Source organism: Lepidochelys kempii, chromosome 4, assembly GCF_965140265.1.
Source record: "Lepidochelys kempii isolate rLepKem1 chromosome 4, rLepKem1.hap2, whole genome shotgun sequence".
Classification (NCBI taxonomy): domain Eukaryota; kingdom Metazoa; phylum Chordata; order Testudines; family Cheloniidae; genus Lepidochelys; species Lepidochelys kempii.
The window spans coordinates 105799129-105817780 of record NC_133259.1 but is presented as its reverse complement, the minus strand read 5'-3'; the positions used below and the strand labels follow the sequence as shown (position 1 = coordinate 105817780).

At 41.4% G+C, this 18652-nt stretch overlaps 1 protein-coding gene across 5 annotated transcripts in view; it reads right to left on the bottom strand.

Moving 5' to 3' along the window:
• SEPSECS (Sep (O-phosphoserine) tRNA:Sec (selenocysteine) tRNA synthase) overlaps positions 1-18652 on the bottom strand; it is a 61073-nt gene that overhangs the window by 4234 nt on the left and 38187 nt on the right. For 2 of the 5 annotated variants that reach the window (XM_073342383.1, XM_073342381.1), the window contains one exon: positions 15928-17414. In XM_073342383.1, coding sequence (XP_073198484.1) covers positions 17159-17414 — 256 coding nt within the window. In that variant the 3' untranslated portion in view covers positions 15928-17158. Of the gene's footprint in view, positions 1-6126; positions 6252-7702; positions 7867-8647; positions 8883-15927; positions 17415-18652 lie in introns of those variants that run through there. The other 3 variants (XR_012158702.1, XR_012158701.1, XM_073342382.1) reach the window with 3 other exon arrangements.

The following is an 18652-nucleotide window of genomic DNA, read 5'->3' as shown; positions in this document are numbered from 1 at the left end:
CACTGGCCAGCATGGGGAAAAGGAAGAAGAACAATCCCCGCAGTCTCTGCTGATCCACCTAGTGGATTGGGAAAAAGGCCAGAGACCTTCCCCTCTGGTGGAACCCACAGTCCAGGTCAACTCCTCCAGTATCAAGTAGGGTGTTGTGGGGGATGGAGGGATGGGGGGAACCCGGGCCTGCCCTCTACGCCGAGTTCCAGCCCATGTCCCTGTCAATTGCAACTGTCTACAGTGGCTCCTGTAACAGCTGCGTGACAGCTACAACTCCCTGGGCTACTTCCCCATGGTCTCCTCCCAACACCTTCTGTATTCTCACCACAGGACCTTCCTCCTGATGTCTGATAATGCTTGTACTTCTCAGTCTTCCAGTAGTATGCCTTCTCATTCTCAACTTCTTGCGCCTCTTGCTCCCAGCTCCTTGCACGCACACCACAAACTGAAGTGAGCTCCTTTTTAGATTCATAGATTCATAGATATTTAGGCCAGAAGGGACCATTATGATCATCTAGTCTGACCTCCTGCACAATGCAGGCCACAGAATTTCACCCACCACTCCTAAAAAAGACCTCACACCTATATCTGTGCTATTGAAGTCCTCAAATTGTAGTTTGAAGACCTCAAGGAGCAGAGAATCCTCCAGCAAGTGACCCATGCCCCATGCTACAGAGGAAGGCGAAAAACCTCCAGGGCCTTCCAATCTGTCCTGGAGGAAAATTCCTTCCCGACCCCAAATATGGTGATCAGCTAAACCCTGAGCATATGGGCAAGATTCATCAGCCAGATACTACAGAAAATTCTTTCCCGGGTAACTTGGATCTTACCCCATCTAAAAACCCATCACAGGCCATTGGGCCTATTTACCATGAATATTTAATTACCAAAACCATGTTATCCCATCATACCATCTCCTCCATAAACTTATCGAGTTTAATCTTAAAGCAAGATAGATCTTTTGCCCCCACTACTTCCCTCGGAAGGCTATTCCAAAACTTCACTCCTCTGATGGTTAGAAACCTTCGTCTAATTTCTAATCTAAATTTCCTAGTGGCCAGTTTATATCCATTTGTTCTTGTGTCCACATTGGTACTGAGTTTAAATAATTCCTCTCCCTCTCTGGTATTTATCCCTCTGATATATTTATAGAGAGCAATCATATCTCCCCTCAACCTTCTTTTAGTTAGGCTAAACAAGCCAAGCTCCCTGAGTCTCCTTTCATAAGACAAGTTTTCCACTCCTCGGATCATCCTAGTAGCCCTTCTCTGTACCTGTTCCAGTTTAAATTCATCCTTCTTAAACATGGGAGACCAGAACTGCACACAGTATTCCAGGTGAGGTCTCACCAGTGCCTTATATAACGGTACTAAAACCTCCTTATCCCTACTGGAAATACCTCTCCTGATGCATCCCAAGACGACATTAGCTTTTTTCACAGCCATATCACATTGGCAGCTCATAGTCATCCTATGATCAACCAATACTCCAAGGTCCTTTTCCTCCTCCGTTACTTCTAGTTGATGCGTCCCTAGCTTATAACTAAAATTCTTGTTATTAATCCCTAAATGCATGACCTTACACTTCTCACTATTAAATTTCATCCTATTCCTATTACTCCAGTTTACAAGATCATCCAGATCCTCCTGTAGGGTATCCCTGTCCTTCTCTAAATTAGCAATACCTCCCAGCTTTGTATCATCTGCAAACTTTATTAGCACACTCCCACTTTTTGTGCCCAGGTCAGTAATAAAAAGATTAAATAAGATTGGTCCCAAAACTGATCCTTGAGGAACTCCACTGGTAACCTCCCTCCAACTTGACAGTTCACCTTTCAGTAGGACCCGTTGTAGTCTCCCCTTTAACCAATTCCCTATCCACCTTTCAATTTTCCTATTGATGCCCATCTTATCCAATTTAACTAATAATTCCCCATGTGGCACAGTATCAAACGCCTTACTAAAATCTAAGTAAATTAGATCCACTGCGTTTCCTTTATCTAAAAAATCTGTTACTCTCTCAAAGAAGGAGATCAGGTTGGTTTGGCACGATCTACCTTTTGTAAAACCATGTTGTATTTTGTCCCATTTACCATTGACTTCAATGTCCTTAACTACCTTCTCCTTCAAAATTTTTTCCAAGACCTTGCATACTACAGATGTCAAACTAACAGGCCTATAATTACTTGGATCACTTTTTTTCCCTTTCTTAAAAATAGGAACTATGTTAGCAATTCTCCAATCATACGGTACAACCCCTGAGTTTACAGATTCATTAAAAATTCTTGCTAATGGGCTTGCAATTTCTTGTGCCAATTCTTTTAATATTCTTGGATGAAGATTATCTGGGCCCCCCGATTTAGTCCCATTAAGCTGCTTGAGTTTCGCTTCTACCTCAGATATGGTGATGTCTACCTCCATATCCTCATTCCCATTTATCATGCTACCATTATCCCTAAGATCCTCTTTAGTCTTATTAAAGACTGAGGCAAAGTATTTGTTTAGATATTGGGCCATGCCTAGATTATCCTTGACCTCCACTCCATCCTCAGTTTTTAGCGGTCCCACTTCTTCTTTCTTTGTTTTCTTCCTATTTATATGACTATAGAACCTTTTACTATTGGTTTTAATTCCCTTTGCAAGGTCCAACTCTACTTGACTTTTAGCCTGTCTCACTTTATCCTTACATATTCTGACCTCAATAAGGTAGCTTTCCTTACTGATCCCTCCCTTCTTCCACGCCCTATATGCTTTCTGCTTTTTCTTAATTACCTCTCTAAGATGCTTGCTCATCCAGCTTGGTCTACAACTCCTGCCTATGAATTTTTTCCCCTTTCTTGGGATGCAGGCTTCCGATAGCTTCTGCAGCTTTAATTTAAAATAATCCCAGGCCTCCTCTACCTTTAAACCCATAAATTCTTCAGTCCAATCCACTTCCCTAACTAATTTCCTTAATTTTTGAAAGTCAGCCCTTTTGAAATCAAAAACCCTAGTTGCAGATTTATTTTTGTTAATCCTTCCATTCAGTTTGAACTGAATTAGCTCATGATCACTTTTTAAACCCAGGTGCCCTGATTAGCCTGCCTGTCTTAACTGATTCTGGTAGCTTCTTGATTGGCTGCAGGTGTTCTAATCAGACTGTCTGCCTTAATTGTTTCCAGAAAGTTCCTGATTGTTCTGGAACCTTCCCTGTTACCCTACCCAGGGAAAAGGGACCTACTTAACCTGGGGCTAATATATCTGCTTTCTAGCACTCTCCTGTAGCCATCTGGCCCGACCCTGTCACAGTACGTATATGGCCGTTGATCCAGACAAATCAACAGAAGTTAGGAACCTAAGTCCTTTGTGGATCTGGGCCCTTGACACTAAAGAATCTGATACACAACTACGTACTTTAAGTCCAAACCACTCTTCATATAGATGAGGGCAAAACCAGAAAAAGCAAACGTAAAGACTCCAGAATGTTGTCTACACTAGGGTTTTTGACAGAAAATTCCACTCTTGATAACTGAATCAGTGGTATCGATTCTGGGAGCCCTTGTATAATGGCTCTCCCACTCCATGCCATTTTCAGCAATGTGTCACTGAAACCCACCCAGAGCAAGTCTATTCAACACAGCGCTGATAAAAGCTGCAGTCTTAGGAGCCTTGCTATCTTAGGGCTCCCAGGATTGCTAAACACTGGTGCAGCTGGCTCATGAGAGAGCAGAGCACGTCTCTCTTCTGTTAGTCCACATCTGAACTGAACACAAAATGACAGCTGCCACCAGCAGACTTTTAGAAATGTAAAGCTGCAGTATGCAGAAAAACAAAATCATAAGTTCCATAGACTACAGTTATAAAGCTCTGCCTAGAATAGTTACAAAACTAAAATGTTGTACATGACAGCAACCTACTAAATTTAAAAAAAAGGAGAGAGGGAGGATAAGAAAATTTCTCTTAAAAAAATAAGCTGTACTTCCCAATGTGTTTATTCCAGAAACACATTTATTGTGAATATGCAACTGTTCTCGCTCTTGCTGAGAGAACTATATAGATCAGTGCTATGCTGTCATTTTGACTAAGAGACGGCCGCTGCTGCAGCAGAGTGACGGCTGAAAAGCTGCATGATGACTGATTCCAGGAGTGGTCTTAGCTCTATTTCAGCTAATGAGAAACCTGCGCTCTCATAATAATACAGTTCATTCCACTTTTGTTGAAGTGCTCTCTTCTAATTGGTCATTTAATGGTTTGTTTGTTTGTTTTTATTAAATCAGGAAATATGGGTCAGCGTTCCAGCAAGCTGATATCCGGGCAATAATTGTCACGTATAAACAAAGAGTTGCTTATGCTCAACACAAATGCTGGAGAGGAAAAAAATTAATGATCTTATCAGGTAAAAACAGGTGCTGTGGTCACATCAAGGTTGCTAGCTATGAAAAGAACTCTCTAAAAACTTAACAGTGGAATGTTTCTAGCAATATATTGGAGTGTTGTGCAGATAATGTGCTCAGCTTCCTGGGGAAAGGAATGCAATGTGTTTTACAAAAACTAACTGATGTTAATGGCAGAGCATGGTGGACGGGGAGAAGGATGTTTGACTTCTATGTCCTTTGGACTAAAATGTAAACGGTGGGTCTAATTCCCCACTCCTTTGCCCGTTGTGCAGAGTCAGTGCAGCATATATATTAAATGGTATCAGATCAGAACAGTTGACTATTGCAATGGTGTAAATGACTATACAAGCTGCAGGGCAGATATGAATCAGGCCTAATGAGTGCAGGGTTAAGTCTATGCCACTTTGTTCTTGCATAACAGTGCAGTTATGGTGACCAAATAAAAATGGCATCTTTTAACTCAGCAGAACTGTTCCCTGAGTGCATTCTGAGTCACATCTACTTGCTTCCATGAGAAAAATACATTTTAATTATCTTTTATTCCTGGTAGCACTGCAGAACGATCACATCTACAGGAAAGAGCTGAACTCTTTTCTGGCTCACACATCAACAGAATGTAAACTAAGTTCCAACTGCCCAATTCTGCCCTCAGTTACACCTGTATAATTCTACTGAAAGCATTAATGTCAAACAGGTCGGAACTTTTGCTTCCTAAATCTTTATTACTGATGATGAAGCTTGAGCAATAAAGAACAGTTTGTCCTGTTGACGGAAAACAACAATTCTTTGCTTGTAAACTTAAATAAAGTCTGACCTAGAAGTCACTGACCTACAGTCATCATGACAGCTCATGGTTTTCAGAGTAGATCTTCACCTTAAGGAATGGATGAAAATCACAGACAGCTTTATCCGAGTCCAGCTGAAGTAAGTGGAAAGACTCACATTGACTTCAGGAGGACTAGAATCAGACCTAAGATTCCAAGCAACATAATAGGCTCAGAATCCCAAGCCACTGTCTCAGAGATGAGAGGCATTGGTGGTGGTAATCAAGGTATAAAAAATTAACATTGTAGACTGGTGCTGTCTTTTCCTGAAAAATAAGGTGCTGCATTGATATAGCTCATAGATTTGACATTCAGATGAATTTTTCTAAAATAAAACAAAAAAAGTGAATATTGCAGTTTTCACTGTGTAGAATACAAGCTGGAGTTATAATAGTATCAATTATATCATTATTAAAAACCATTTCTGTATTAAAATCCATTTACTGATTATAAACCCTAAAAACTGCTGGCACCATATGCACATGGACCTGCTCCCTTTAAGTGCATCAGTCAATTTCATGCCTATTAAGTTCTGCATCCATGGGGATGGTAATATACTGGTAAGCATTTTTTTTTTCCTGTACCGTAGCACTGCAAAGTTGGCTCAAAAAAACACAAAGAACAATAAAAAAAAGTCAAAGAAAAATACAACATTATTGGAAATAAAGTTGTAGCATTTCCTAAAATTGACAGGTGGACACTCATTCTGGTAAAATAAACAAATATGTATTAGGCAGTATTTACTGGCTCTAAAAAAGATAAATATTTATCATGATGTGGTATGGTGTTATTATAGCTATTTATTCAAATCCTGCCAGAAGATTCTCTGCTTCTACAATGCCACAAGAAGCATGTCAATTCCAGTGCAATTTATATTTTATAAACATACACTCTCTCTCTCTCTCTCTCTCTAGATATATACATATAAAAACATACCTTTTATCATCTTGCTTGTCTGTTGCTCACTAGTCCATTTCTCTGGTACTTTCTAAAATTGCAATGACGAGTGCGATGCAAAACCATAAACTAGATAAAGCATTGTAACGTCACTGCTGGAGCATCTAGAAGAGGGAGATGGACTGTGAGAGATTGTTGGAGAGTTTTGTATTTAAACAAGGGTTATTACACTATATTGTAAGAAAGCTTATAAAAATACTTCTATTTAAATCTGATAGGATGGGAAATCCTTTCTTGTCTATCTACATTCCTCTTTTTGAGCATATCAAGGGCCAAACTGAGAGCCCTTTGCTCACACTGGTGAGCCCTCTTACTCCCACTAGTGGTTCCATTGACTCCAGAAGGCTTACTCATGGGACTATTATTAACAATAATTGTGTTTATTGTTGGTAGTGTTTATTATGGTAGTACCTAAAAGCCAACAACGACTGAGGTCCCATTGTGCCCCCAGAGTAACTCTCACCAAGTATTCACAATCTAGTACTAAACATCATCATTTGTTTGTTAGCCCATTATCAAACCAAAATGCTCAGATACTGAGCTCTCTCACTCTGCTGTCAGACGACTTTTCCCCTGCATCAAATGGAAGCCAGCAGTTCTGAAGTGACAAATTCAACTTGGGGTGTTATAGTGATGTAACGCATGTGACTTCAGTCCAGTTATTCTGATTTACAGCAGTATGGGCAGAAAATGAGACCCTAAGCATTTTTGACAGTTTATACATAGCAAGAACAACTTCACAGGTCAACTTGTAGAAGAGTGGACTGAAAAAAAGGGTACAGTCTACATTTAAACAGCTGACAGCAATGGAAGGTGCCATTTGCTTTTTAGCCACAGATTGGGTACAATCGGGTAACTACAGTGGAAGCTTTTTCACACTAAACTAGCCATCACCTCATAACCTATCAGGAGACCTTCCTAAATCTACTGCTAGGAGGTACCATGCCTTTATTCTCATATTTCTGCTAAAACATTTTTTTTCACAATCCTTTAATTCACAAAAACTGAGGGACAGTACTTGGAGAACAAAGTCAGCAGCAAGAGAGCAAACTTTCCCGACAGTGCTCCAACAATTTGACTTATTCAAACCACCATTAAGTGTGGGAGGGTGAGTAAGTGTTTTGGCTCTTGGCTCCTTTGCTTTCCCATCAGTGTCAACTGTGGTGCACACATCTGTCCACTGAGAGCCACTATATTCGCTTCACACATAGAAGGCCAAAAAATAGCCAGATTATAATTTTTCCACTACTGACACGGGTGGGATTTGAATCCAAAATCTAAGTCAAATATTATGTCTCATCACTAGGCCTTGTAAAGGGGAATGCTCACCACCAGTGCCACTAGGGGTCAGGCAGGGGTGCAGCAGGTTGTCTCCCACCCTGACATCCCCCCTTTTTAGTTATAGTTCAGTCTTATGGGGGGCCTGTCTCTTCTTTTGTGGCTCAGCCCCCACCACCCAGGTTACACCTCCCAGTCCACCCCTTTTGAGTATAAGAAAAGAAAGTCTGATCACAGAGAAGCCTTTCAGTGCCTGCAAGGGCTTCAGGGCTTTTACCTTAGTTCAGAGACTTTGGGATCTGGGCCCTTGAACAGTCAGGGTCTTTTCCAACTGGATTCTCCCAAGGCAAAGGCTCCTGTTGTTGTCATGCCTTTTGGAGTAGGTATGGGAGTCCAGCTGTAATTCACTGGGCAGTGACAGAGACACTCTGTGACAGATGGCTAGAGATAGTGTTTTTTAAACCAATATTTTTAAATAGAATGATTACAATGCACTCTAGTATGCTCACATTATTTACAAAGGTAGTTTTATAAATAAATGAAAAGCAACAGTTTCTGAATACACACAGCACAATTATTCAAATATTGGTTTCTCACCATAGGTCCTCTGTTTAATACCAGAAGAGGGTCACTTTGTAACCAGTTCAAGTTTGCAATGGACAGGATTTAAAAAAAATGATTGTCAGCTTCTTAAATTGTCTTACTTGGGATTTCAAAACCCCTCAAGCCAGTGTTATTAAAATGTTGAATTAAAAATAAGAGGTATTTTGGACACCCCCAAAACAAAAAAATGAAAACGGCAACTGAGTCTTTAAAGCTTCATGAGCAAAAGGCTGTAACCCATCTATAATCCACATGTGGATTCATGTAATATTTCTTCAGTTAGATTTATTATCTGTACATCAGCGCAGGACTGAGAACTGCTGATACACTGCAGATGAGGACATTTATTAGTCTCTGGGCTCCAGCCTTTCTTAAAAAAATGATGATCACACAATATAGATTACTTGGCTTATATGTATATTAAGCTGCAATGCCAGCATTTACATTTGCAACATTACATTTTTGCTTTCTTAGGCTCAAGAGAGTTTGCTGCATCTGGTAGGCTTTATTTGCTCTGTTTCCTATACAGTCATTGCAAAGCATGAACAGATAATAAGATTACTGCACAAATGGTTCCCAATTTTGTTTATCTCACAGATAATAAGAAACAGTTACTTACCTTACAGTAACACTGGTTCTTTGATATGTGTTGTCCATATATATATTCCATTGTTGGTCCACATGTCCCCTATGCACTTGAGTTCGGATTTTTTTTGCCAGCTGTGTTTGTTGGGGTAGGTGGCCATGCCTGCACTTGGTGTTCTCATGCCTTTGACTGAGGGCATAAAAGCTGGGGCTAACCCAACTGCTCCTTTGTTCCTTCGCCAGTACAGAATACAGGTGTTGTCAGACTCCTGGTAACAAAAAAGGAGGATAGGTCATGGAATATATAAGGACAATACATCTTTTAGAACCACAGTTAGTAAAGTAAGTAACTGTTGTTGCTTCTTTGAGTGCTTGGCTATTTATATTCCATGGTTGGTGACACACAAGTAGTGACTAAATAACAGGAGGTGGGAAATATTGAACAATGATTGTAAGACAGCTCTGCCAAAAAGGGGAATCAGATCTTGATGCTTATACTATGAAATAATGCTGCAAAAACATAAGCACAAAACCCCAGAAAGCTGCCCACATATCTCTAATACGGACCATTTCTCAAAGAAGATGCAGAAGCTACTCAAGGTCTTGTGGAGTGGGCCATCACTCTCACCACTGGGTCTTAAGCGGGCAATTTCATAGCACAACCTAAAGCCTGCAGAAATCCAGTTAGAATGTCTCCATGTTGATATGACCTTTCATCCTGTCCCCATCAACTACAAATAATCTGGGAATGCCCTAAATGGCTTAGTCTTATTCAGGTAGAAAGAAAATGCACTAAGAATCTCTGGGGTATAATTTTAGCCCCACCTCCTTTGCTGGAATGTGGCTTTGGAAAGAAAACAGGGAGAAGTGTTACATGTTCAAAATCAGACTATTTTAGGCAGGAACTTTCTGTGAGGTCTCAAGACTACTCTATCTTTATGAAAAACCATGTACACAGATCACGCCATGCAAGTTTATATTGCCCCTTCCTTTCTGGAAGGTGTTATTGCTATTATAAAGGATATTTTGATGGATAGTTGAATGAAGGAATACCCAGCTGGTGGCTCAAAAGATGGACCTATTAAACCCATCAATACAATATTGAGATTCCAAGGAGGGGGAGGCTCTCTAACTGTGGGATATACCTGCACAAGGCCTTTCAGGAACCTAGCTACTGCACAGCATGGAAAGAGTAGAATATTCCTGAATGGGAGGGTTGAAAGCAGAGATGGCTGCTAGGTGGACCTTCAGGGAGTTCATTAGGTAGTCCAGAGTTCTAAGGATAGAAGGTAATCCACTATACCTGGTATCTAAGTTTCAAACAAAGACAACTGGTGGTATTCTGCCCAGATAGTGAAACTCTTCTACTTGGCAGAGTAAGAAAGCCTTGTAGACTGAGAATGCTCAATGTTCTGTACTTCATCAGAACAGATCCCCTCTACTGATGTTAACCAGCTAGCATCCATGCTAGTAGATGCAGGGAAAGTGAATCTTAATGGAGGATCTGTCCATCTCTTTGAGATATCATATCTGGCTAAAGAGGCAATTGTATTGGTGTTTGGTTGGAGAGATTCATCAGATCCAAGAACCAAAACTGCCTGGGTTAGGCTGAAGCTACCATGATCATCCTGGCAGAATCCTGAGTTTCTTGAGAAACTTGGGATCAATGGAATCGAAGGGTAAGCATATGTTAGACCTGGGGAACGGAGGATAAGGAATGTGTCAGGACAGTAATCCCTGATTCTGCCCTCCTCGAGAGCAGAACTTATGGAACTTCTTGTTCTCTTTGGTGCCAAAGATGTCTATGGCTGGATGACCCGATCTGAAGAGTACATCTTGAACAAATAAAGGTATCCTTTACTGACCACTCATGGTTGTTCGCAAACTGTTTGCTGAGGTGATCCACCAGCACATTTTGCAGGACTGGCAGTAGTAGAGCTATTGAAGTAATTTTGTGACTGATACAGTAGTTCCACAGATGCACATCTCTTGACACAGAAGGGTGGTTCTTGCTCCCACTTGTTTATTTATATAAAACAAGGCTGTAGTGATGTCCATTATGATCTGACTTACCAGGCTTTTCAGAACTGAAAGGAAAACTGTGCCCAGTTGATGAATACGCCTTAGCTCCAAGACATGTATGTGAACCCAGGTTTCTCGAAAACTCCATAGATCATGTGTTTGAAGATTGTCCAGGGGCTTCTTCAGGATGGAGGCATCTGTCACCAGAGTCTTTGATGGAAATAGTGGAGAGACAGGTATTCTCTTGCAAACTTTTAGAGGGGCCTTCCACCAATTTAATGATGACAAGAGTTCTGGGGGCACCTGCATATCCAGGTGATGTTTGGGCTAATATACAGACTTTAACCATCCTTATGTTCACTGAAGGTGAAACCTGACATACTGAATTATTTATGTATAGGAGGCCATGTGCTCTAGAAGTCTCAGACAAATTCTCACAGATGTCGGAGTATGACTTTGCAGGTGGTTGACCAGATCTAATATAATCTTTTTGGGGGCAGATAGACAATTGATATGATGGGAGTGCAGAACTGCCTCTAAAAATGCTATCCTTTGAGTAGGCACTAACACTGATTTATCTGTTTTCTTTTAATCCTAGGAAGGTGAAAAGTGGCAGATTCTATTCTAGGAACTTTCCACAAATGAGCCAATCATCCAAGTATGGGTAAATCTTTATTCTTCATCAGGTAAGCTGCCACTACTGCTAGGCATTTTGTGAATACCCTTAATGCTTTTCATAGATGAATTGGCAGGACAGTCTATTGGTAGGGGTAATTGCCCACATGGATATTAGATATTTTCAATGAGCCAGATGAATTGCTGTACAAAAATAAGCATCCTGGAGGTAGATAGCTGCTTACCAGTCCAGTGGACCAAAGATTGGAATTATCGAGGCCAGAGTCACCACCCTGAACTTGAGCTTGCAAATGAAAGCATTCAGTTGTCTCAGGTCCACCATATGGCCCCAGTCCTGCCCTTGTACTATGTTCTTGAGGCACTTCTTCCAGTGCTCCAAGATTTAGAAGTGACTGCACCTCTTGATTCATAGAATGTTACATTCCAAGAGCAAAAGGGAACATTGTGATCATCTAGTTTGATCTCCTGTATAACAGAGCCCATAGAACTTCTCCAAAGTAACCCCTGTTTGAACTAGAACATATCTTTTTTTTAAAAAACCCCATTCAATATTGATTCAAAAATAGCCAGTGATAGAGAATTCACCATGACCTTTGGTAAATTACCCTCCCTATTAAAAATTTACAGCCAGTCTGAATTTGTTTAGCTTCAACTTCCAACCACGGGATCTTGTTATACCTTTGTCTGCTAGATTGGAGAGAGTTCTATTATCAAATTTCTGTTATCAATATAAGTACTTATAGACTGTGATCAAGTCAATAATTAACCTTCACTTTGTTAAGCTAAGTAAAGAGAGCTCCTTTCGTCTTACAATAAGGCATATTTGATTAACATGTTCTCATGAGAGCAGGCCCTTAGTAGGGTCTGGGAAGATGGTTGGGGAGGGACTAGAATTGTATTGAGTAACACACCTCTATGATTTCTAGGACCCAATGATTTGTAGAAATCCACACCCCATGAAAATAAAATAAATGGCACTTAAATAGAGAGGATGTAAGAGGGAGATCCAACACAGGTTGTACACCATTCCCAGCTAAGGAGTCAAATCTCTTGTCTTATGATAATGAGGGCTGGTGAGAAGACATGGTGGTGAAGATGGATGGTTTCCTCCTCTGAAATTTCTGGCACTTCCTGTGTCTGCATGGTCTAACTGAAGGGATGTACATGCAAGTTGCCCCTTCAAGCTAAAGGATTTAAACGCCTCTCTGCCATCTTGAGGAATCCTGTCAGCAAATTTGGAGATGGTGTCCTGTGACAGGGAGCTGCCCTCTGCTCCGGTCTCCCTGAACAAATCGCTCTGACACCTCCAATTTGTAACCACTACTGTGTACTTTATTTGTGTTGTATCAATCACCACCCTCTTAGAATCCCACATAGCAGTTTATTCACTGTGTCATACAATAAGCATCATTTTTGCCAGAGACACTCCATGCAGTGATCTTCCTTTACCCTGGCCCTGCTGGCCTGCCCTTTCTCTCTCTCAGGCTGATCTAATAATTATCCCCCTTTCCCTCAATCAGGTCTGATAGATCACACAGTGAGCAAGCTGAGACACTGAAAATTCCACAGGTGGTAAGAAGGAAGTGGGTGGTTGGGGCTACCTCCATCCTTTAAACACTCAGTTGGAGGCATGAGTAAACTCAGGGTGTAGAGTTGGCCCCCGACAGACATGATGCACACCAACAGTGCAATATATGTGGTAAATACTTGAAGAATTTGCTTGATCCTCTGAAATGAGATTTACATAAAAGCTAGGCAAAAATATTCAAGGCTGCAAAGACAAATATATTAAAACATTTATTATGTATTTTTGCCCCTGATCATTTAAAGTAAGATATTATAGGAGATCTTAATACACAATTAATCAGACATGTCAAACATTCAGGAACATCTAATTAGCACAAGTTATTACATGGTAAAATGGAACTAAAGCATTGCATCTCGCACACCCTGAGAAGAAACAGCACTGGCCCCCTCCTACACACAAAGCCACCCCCTCTCAACCACTTAATTTGGTTTTCTTTGAGGAGTTGTGGGAGGTCCCGTGGCCTTACTTATGTTGAAAGTGCAGTTGCTCAAAATCTCCACATGATCATCAGGTCAAATGTCAGTTCACTCATGCCCTCCTGTGAACTTTGTGGCTGGGTGCAGTGCGGCAAAAGTTCTTGAGTTCTTCCCCTTCGCCATAAAATCTCACTGCAAAATTTTCATGGAAGGCAGCCATTGTCAGCTTTTCCCTCTCGCCCTACCTCCAAACAATGCTGCCTCCATTCTATCACCACCTTCTAGCAGCAGTGCTGTGAAACTCTGCCCACTTCCAAGGGGTAGTATTTCCCATCGTCTTGAGGGGACCTTGTCCATAATTGGTTATTATAAGTGACATATGGAAAGATTAAGTCAGTAACTGAAGCATCACTTGAATGTACATTACTTACTTTATCATACATACTGGCGGATAGTGGTCAATGACGTTATAATCTTCCTTTAAAAGCATCCTGTGTAATAATTTGGCTCAGATCTTTTGTACAGAACTAGCTCTGCATTGTAAGAGACCAACACAAAGGTTTGGTAATTCTTTTCCATTTGACTTTGGATTATTTAAATCAAATTTCATTTCAAGTTATTAAATTACCCACAGCATATGGCCTTCAGAACTTACTGTCTAAATTAAGATGTGACATGACATAACAAATGACAGCGACACAGCAAGTGAGAGTGACAAACAACGGGGTGAGGAGAAACAAGAGTAGCAGCAATAACATCACAGAGGTATTTAGTTTAAGGCACATGCATATCATGATGGTACAAGGTTTTTTTAAAAAATATTAAATTGACTCGCTTCATGAGGGCATTTGCGGAGTCTTCGATGTGAGCCAGAAGAATGGATTTGATTGCAGAGAGAATAGTGGCCCTTGCAGGGCATTCCAGGCATAGAGATTAGTGTTGGGGAAAGAAGCCCTGACGATGCCCATGAAAGAAGTGGACAAATGGGGCACAAAGGCTTGGGGCACTGGCAGAATAGGAGGTCTGGCAGTTCTGTTCTGGCTGGCAGAATTCTACAATTTATGGGCCTTAGTTTGTATAAAAGTATTTTACAGTGGCTCATACAAACCATGCTTATGAACAAGTAAGTTTAATAAAATCTAACTTGATAGAATTAATGCAGCATTTAAACAGTGATATTACGTTAAAGTAAAAATATGCCAAGACAATGGTACCACAAAACAAAATGTGTGTGTGTGTAAAACTGGGGATGGGGGTGTCACACTCTTCATAGCTTCAGCAGGCGAAGCACAATGTGCCCCTAGGGGCTACTTGCATTCCTCCATTTCATTCCCCGCAGTAAATTCATTGTGTGTCATACTGCATCCTCTTCTATTTCAGGGTCTCCCTACAACTCTTCCACCCCCTTCCTCATACTAGGGGCTCAGTGTGTGCCCCCATTGCTCCAGTCTGTGTGTCTCCCCTGCATATCTCCCTCCCTGTGACAGGGTACTCAGCAGAAATGGCTGAGCCAGCCCTCTGCCACTCCAACTCCAATTAAAGGAGGTAAATTGGGGTTGGCTGGGGGAAACCAGTGGCCAATTGGCAAAGGAGAAACAGCTGCCTGATTAGCCTGGGTCTATATACAGGCCCAGAGGCAGACAGCAGGGGGAAAGGGGAGAGAGAGTGAGAGAAGTGTGAGCCAGGGAAGGAGTGTGGTAGCTCTGCCCTTCTGGGTCCAGAGACTAAGGAGTCCTCAAGGCTAGAGCCCCCAAGCTGTACCTGGTGAGAAGGTGATGGGGTGGCACTATGCAAATAAACTGCACTGGTGACTGCTGAGCCAGAAGGTCTTGGAGTGGTTTTTGGAGTGGTGCAGAGGCAGGACCACGGGGGGCCTTGCTATGCCCTGTTATACTCCCCATCACCATTCCCCACTCTCCAGGTCCTTGTTCCTCACCCCCAAGTATTTATGGTTTGCCCCTCCTGACTCCCCACCCCTACTTTCTCCTCCCCCCATCTCCACTCTGGGCCCCTGCTTCCCTCACCACCACCACTCCCCATCCCTTACATTCTCTTGCAGATCCTGCTTCTCCCACAGCACCATTGACCCCTAGTCCTCTTTGGGTTCCTGCATCCTTCCCCCTCCATCTCCCTTTCCCCCGCTTCTGGGTCCCTGCTTCACCCATCATGACTACCCCATCCCTCTGGTCCCTGTTGCATCCCCTCACCCTGGCCCCCTCCCTCTCTGGGTCCCAACTCTCCCCCCCGCCCCCCGCCCCACTTCCCTCCCTATATACAATCCTTGGAAAGCTCTCATTTCTGTTAGAGTCCAGGCTACAGTCTCCCCACTCAATAAGTTAAGCTGCTGCCTCTGTTATGTACAGGGGGCAGCAGAGATTCCTCTGCATGTGGCAACAAACAGTCTGGGGCCCTGTTTTTCCTCTGAATTGGGCTCTTCTGGTGTTCTGATTTCCACCAGAACTAATAGAAGTGGGCCCACGGATGCCTAGAACATTCCATTATTTTTAAAATTGATCTGATGTGGCGTGCCAAAGATATCACATTATGGACAAACACAGAGAAATGCCACTGAGTTGAGCGTTAGATCTTGCTCCACTCGGCCAATAAATGATTTGGAATATCTTCAATTTAACCAAATTGCCACTCTGCATATACAGCATGAATCCATTTTAATTTCTTTTTTAAAATGAAAAACTTTACAAGCCTAAGCCAACAAAAGCAAATTCAGTGATATGGGTCCTTAGCTAGGCTAACCAGTTCACTCAGCCACTGAATATAGCTGGTGTAGCAGCAGCACCACCCGCAGGAGATGGTTCACAATTAGGAGGCATGGTCTCAAAAATTATCGAAGTGCTGGAGTAAATCTAACCTCCTGGGAGTCCCCATGAATATCTGCTGTCCCTCTTCAGGGCCCATAGGAGAACCAATCTCCCATTACTGCAGGTCTGCTGATTGCTCCCATTCAGGAGAGCAATTATTAAGGCACAAATCAAATGCAAGAGGTAGGGGAGATCTTCCCATTTCACTGCTTTCCTACTGCAGCCCTCTTCTTTCCTTGCTGTTTACCCCCATATGCTTCCTGTGGGACTGTTCAATCCTGCAAAACTTTCCAGGGGCTGAGGACTGGCTGGGTATGAAGTGTTGTAGATTTCCCTTTGCCACAGGGAGTTTGTGCCTTTTCATGGTGTTCCCCACCTAAGAACATGTCCAGGCTTCAAACATGTGGCTCCTGTTTGCAGCTGTTCAAACTACTATCAGGAAAGGGACTTGGAAAAACCATCTCTCCCCATTGTATCTCATCCTCAGATTATTTTAAAATTTCATTTAATAATATCTATCTCCCCTCTCATGCCCATAAAGAGATGTAGCAGGAGATGGCTGTGAAAGCACTCATGAGCAAATACTCACAAGTACGAACACTCATTCCACAGACATTTTTGTGAGGAAAAAAGGACTGTTTGCTAAATGAACACCAATAGCAAAATCAGAAGGGATACAAAACACTGCTGAAGCAAATTCACTTTAAAATATTAATCAATATTCACTGAAATTTTCTTTAGATATTTGTCCAGTTCCAACCATAATGGGGCACATTCATCTCTAGACAAAGACCCATCTTAGAGCCTTCATACCATTTAAGCCCTATTTGAGTACTTAAGTGGGCTTTCAGAGGTGCAAAAGCCTCATGGTTTGCTGTCTGCACAGCGGTGAATATTACCCAATAATTTTTAAAATCTGAATTTTACCCAAGTTTTTTTAAAATTTAAATTCCCATTCCCTGTATTGCATATTCCACAATGTAAATAGGATACAAACTTCCCAGAATCAAAAAAAAAAAAATCATCACACCAAACTTTGTGTGTTCCAAAATTCACATCTTGTTCTAGTCTTCAGTCTCTCCCGCACTTGTATGTTTGGTACAGTTATCCATTTCAGGCACATCTTTTCCACTGCTCTTTTCTTTTCTAAAAGTCTTCATACACTTATCCAGTCTTTTTAGGAATAGGTCTACATCTTGCTTTTTCATTCCAATTGCTGAAGCAGCATTGAGGTAAGCACAGGGATAGTTATCTGCATGTGACATAAAGCCTTTGAAAGTGTAGTTATTCACTGTTTGCAAAGACCCAAGGGGAACCACCCTGAAAAAAAACAATCACAATTCAATTAAAAATGCTCAGGGCTGTTTACAGGAAGCACAGTATTCTGAAATCATTTACAAGCATTTCTATGCATAACAACACGCGTAAATTATAAACAAGTTTGTATAAAAGTACCTGAAGTGAACCAATTATTAAAGAACATTAAAATCAAGAATTATGAAAAAAAAACAGCGTAGGTACAAATAGGACTGGAAATTTTGAACTTGATGAAACCCTGAACTTTTCGAAGATGGTATCTGTTGCGACCAATCTACACAAAGAGGACTATAATAGCAGGACAAGTAACAGTTATCATCAAGCAAACCAAAAAACCCCCCACCCATCTTACTGCAGTACATACAGATTTACTGTAGTTCATCTGTGTAAGAAGTGGAATAATCCAAGCTAATGAAGCATGTCTTCTGATGTGAAAATACTCAGCTCTGCCAGAGAAAGTGACATTAACTATGTAGCAGCAGCTGGTTGACAGCAGCAATATTCAGATTAAAGAATTCTGCCAAAACAAGTTTTAGATCATCCTCTTCTTCTAAAAGGTTTAAATTGAAATCATTAAAAATTATTTGGTCTGCATTTCCCTTGCCATGTACTGTCTAGCAGTAAAATTTTTCCACCTACAGTGGCTGAAGTTAATTCTGGAAAGTAGGATTTTCTTTCACACTCCAAAAAGCAACTAACAACAGAGATTAGCAATGTGTTTCCCAGGTCTTCGGCACAAAGATGATTTTTTAAAATACAGCTGAAGCCAAGTTAAATATTCCTCTAAAATTACAACCCTCAGTTTTTTGTCAAGTACAGTAACAGCTTCCACCACTAGTGAAAGATGCATTATCACCAATTTGTATTGTGGTATCACACCTAGAAGGCCCCAATTAGGGATCAGGACTACATTGTGCTAGGCACTACTGCCACACATAACAAAAAGACTATGAATAATTTGGGACAAGGACAATCTTAAGATTAGTGGCACCAGGTGCTAAAGCAAACAGACAGGGATAGTACAATGTAACATGGTAATCAGTGGTCATATCGTAGCACACCAATTGTCTAACCAGCATTCAGTGTTTCGCAGGCATCCTGACAGTGGCAAGTTAAGGAGAGGTTTGCCAGACATTATGTAGTTAGTGGTTTAGCATATTTTTACAGGAAGCTCCTTGTGTACATATGGAGCAGCATGGGAGGAAGCATGAGGACACTTTGGGGAAAGCTTAAGTAACAGA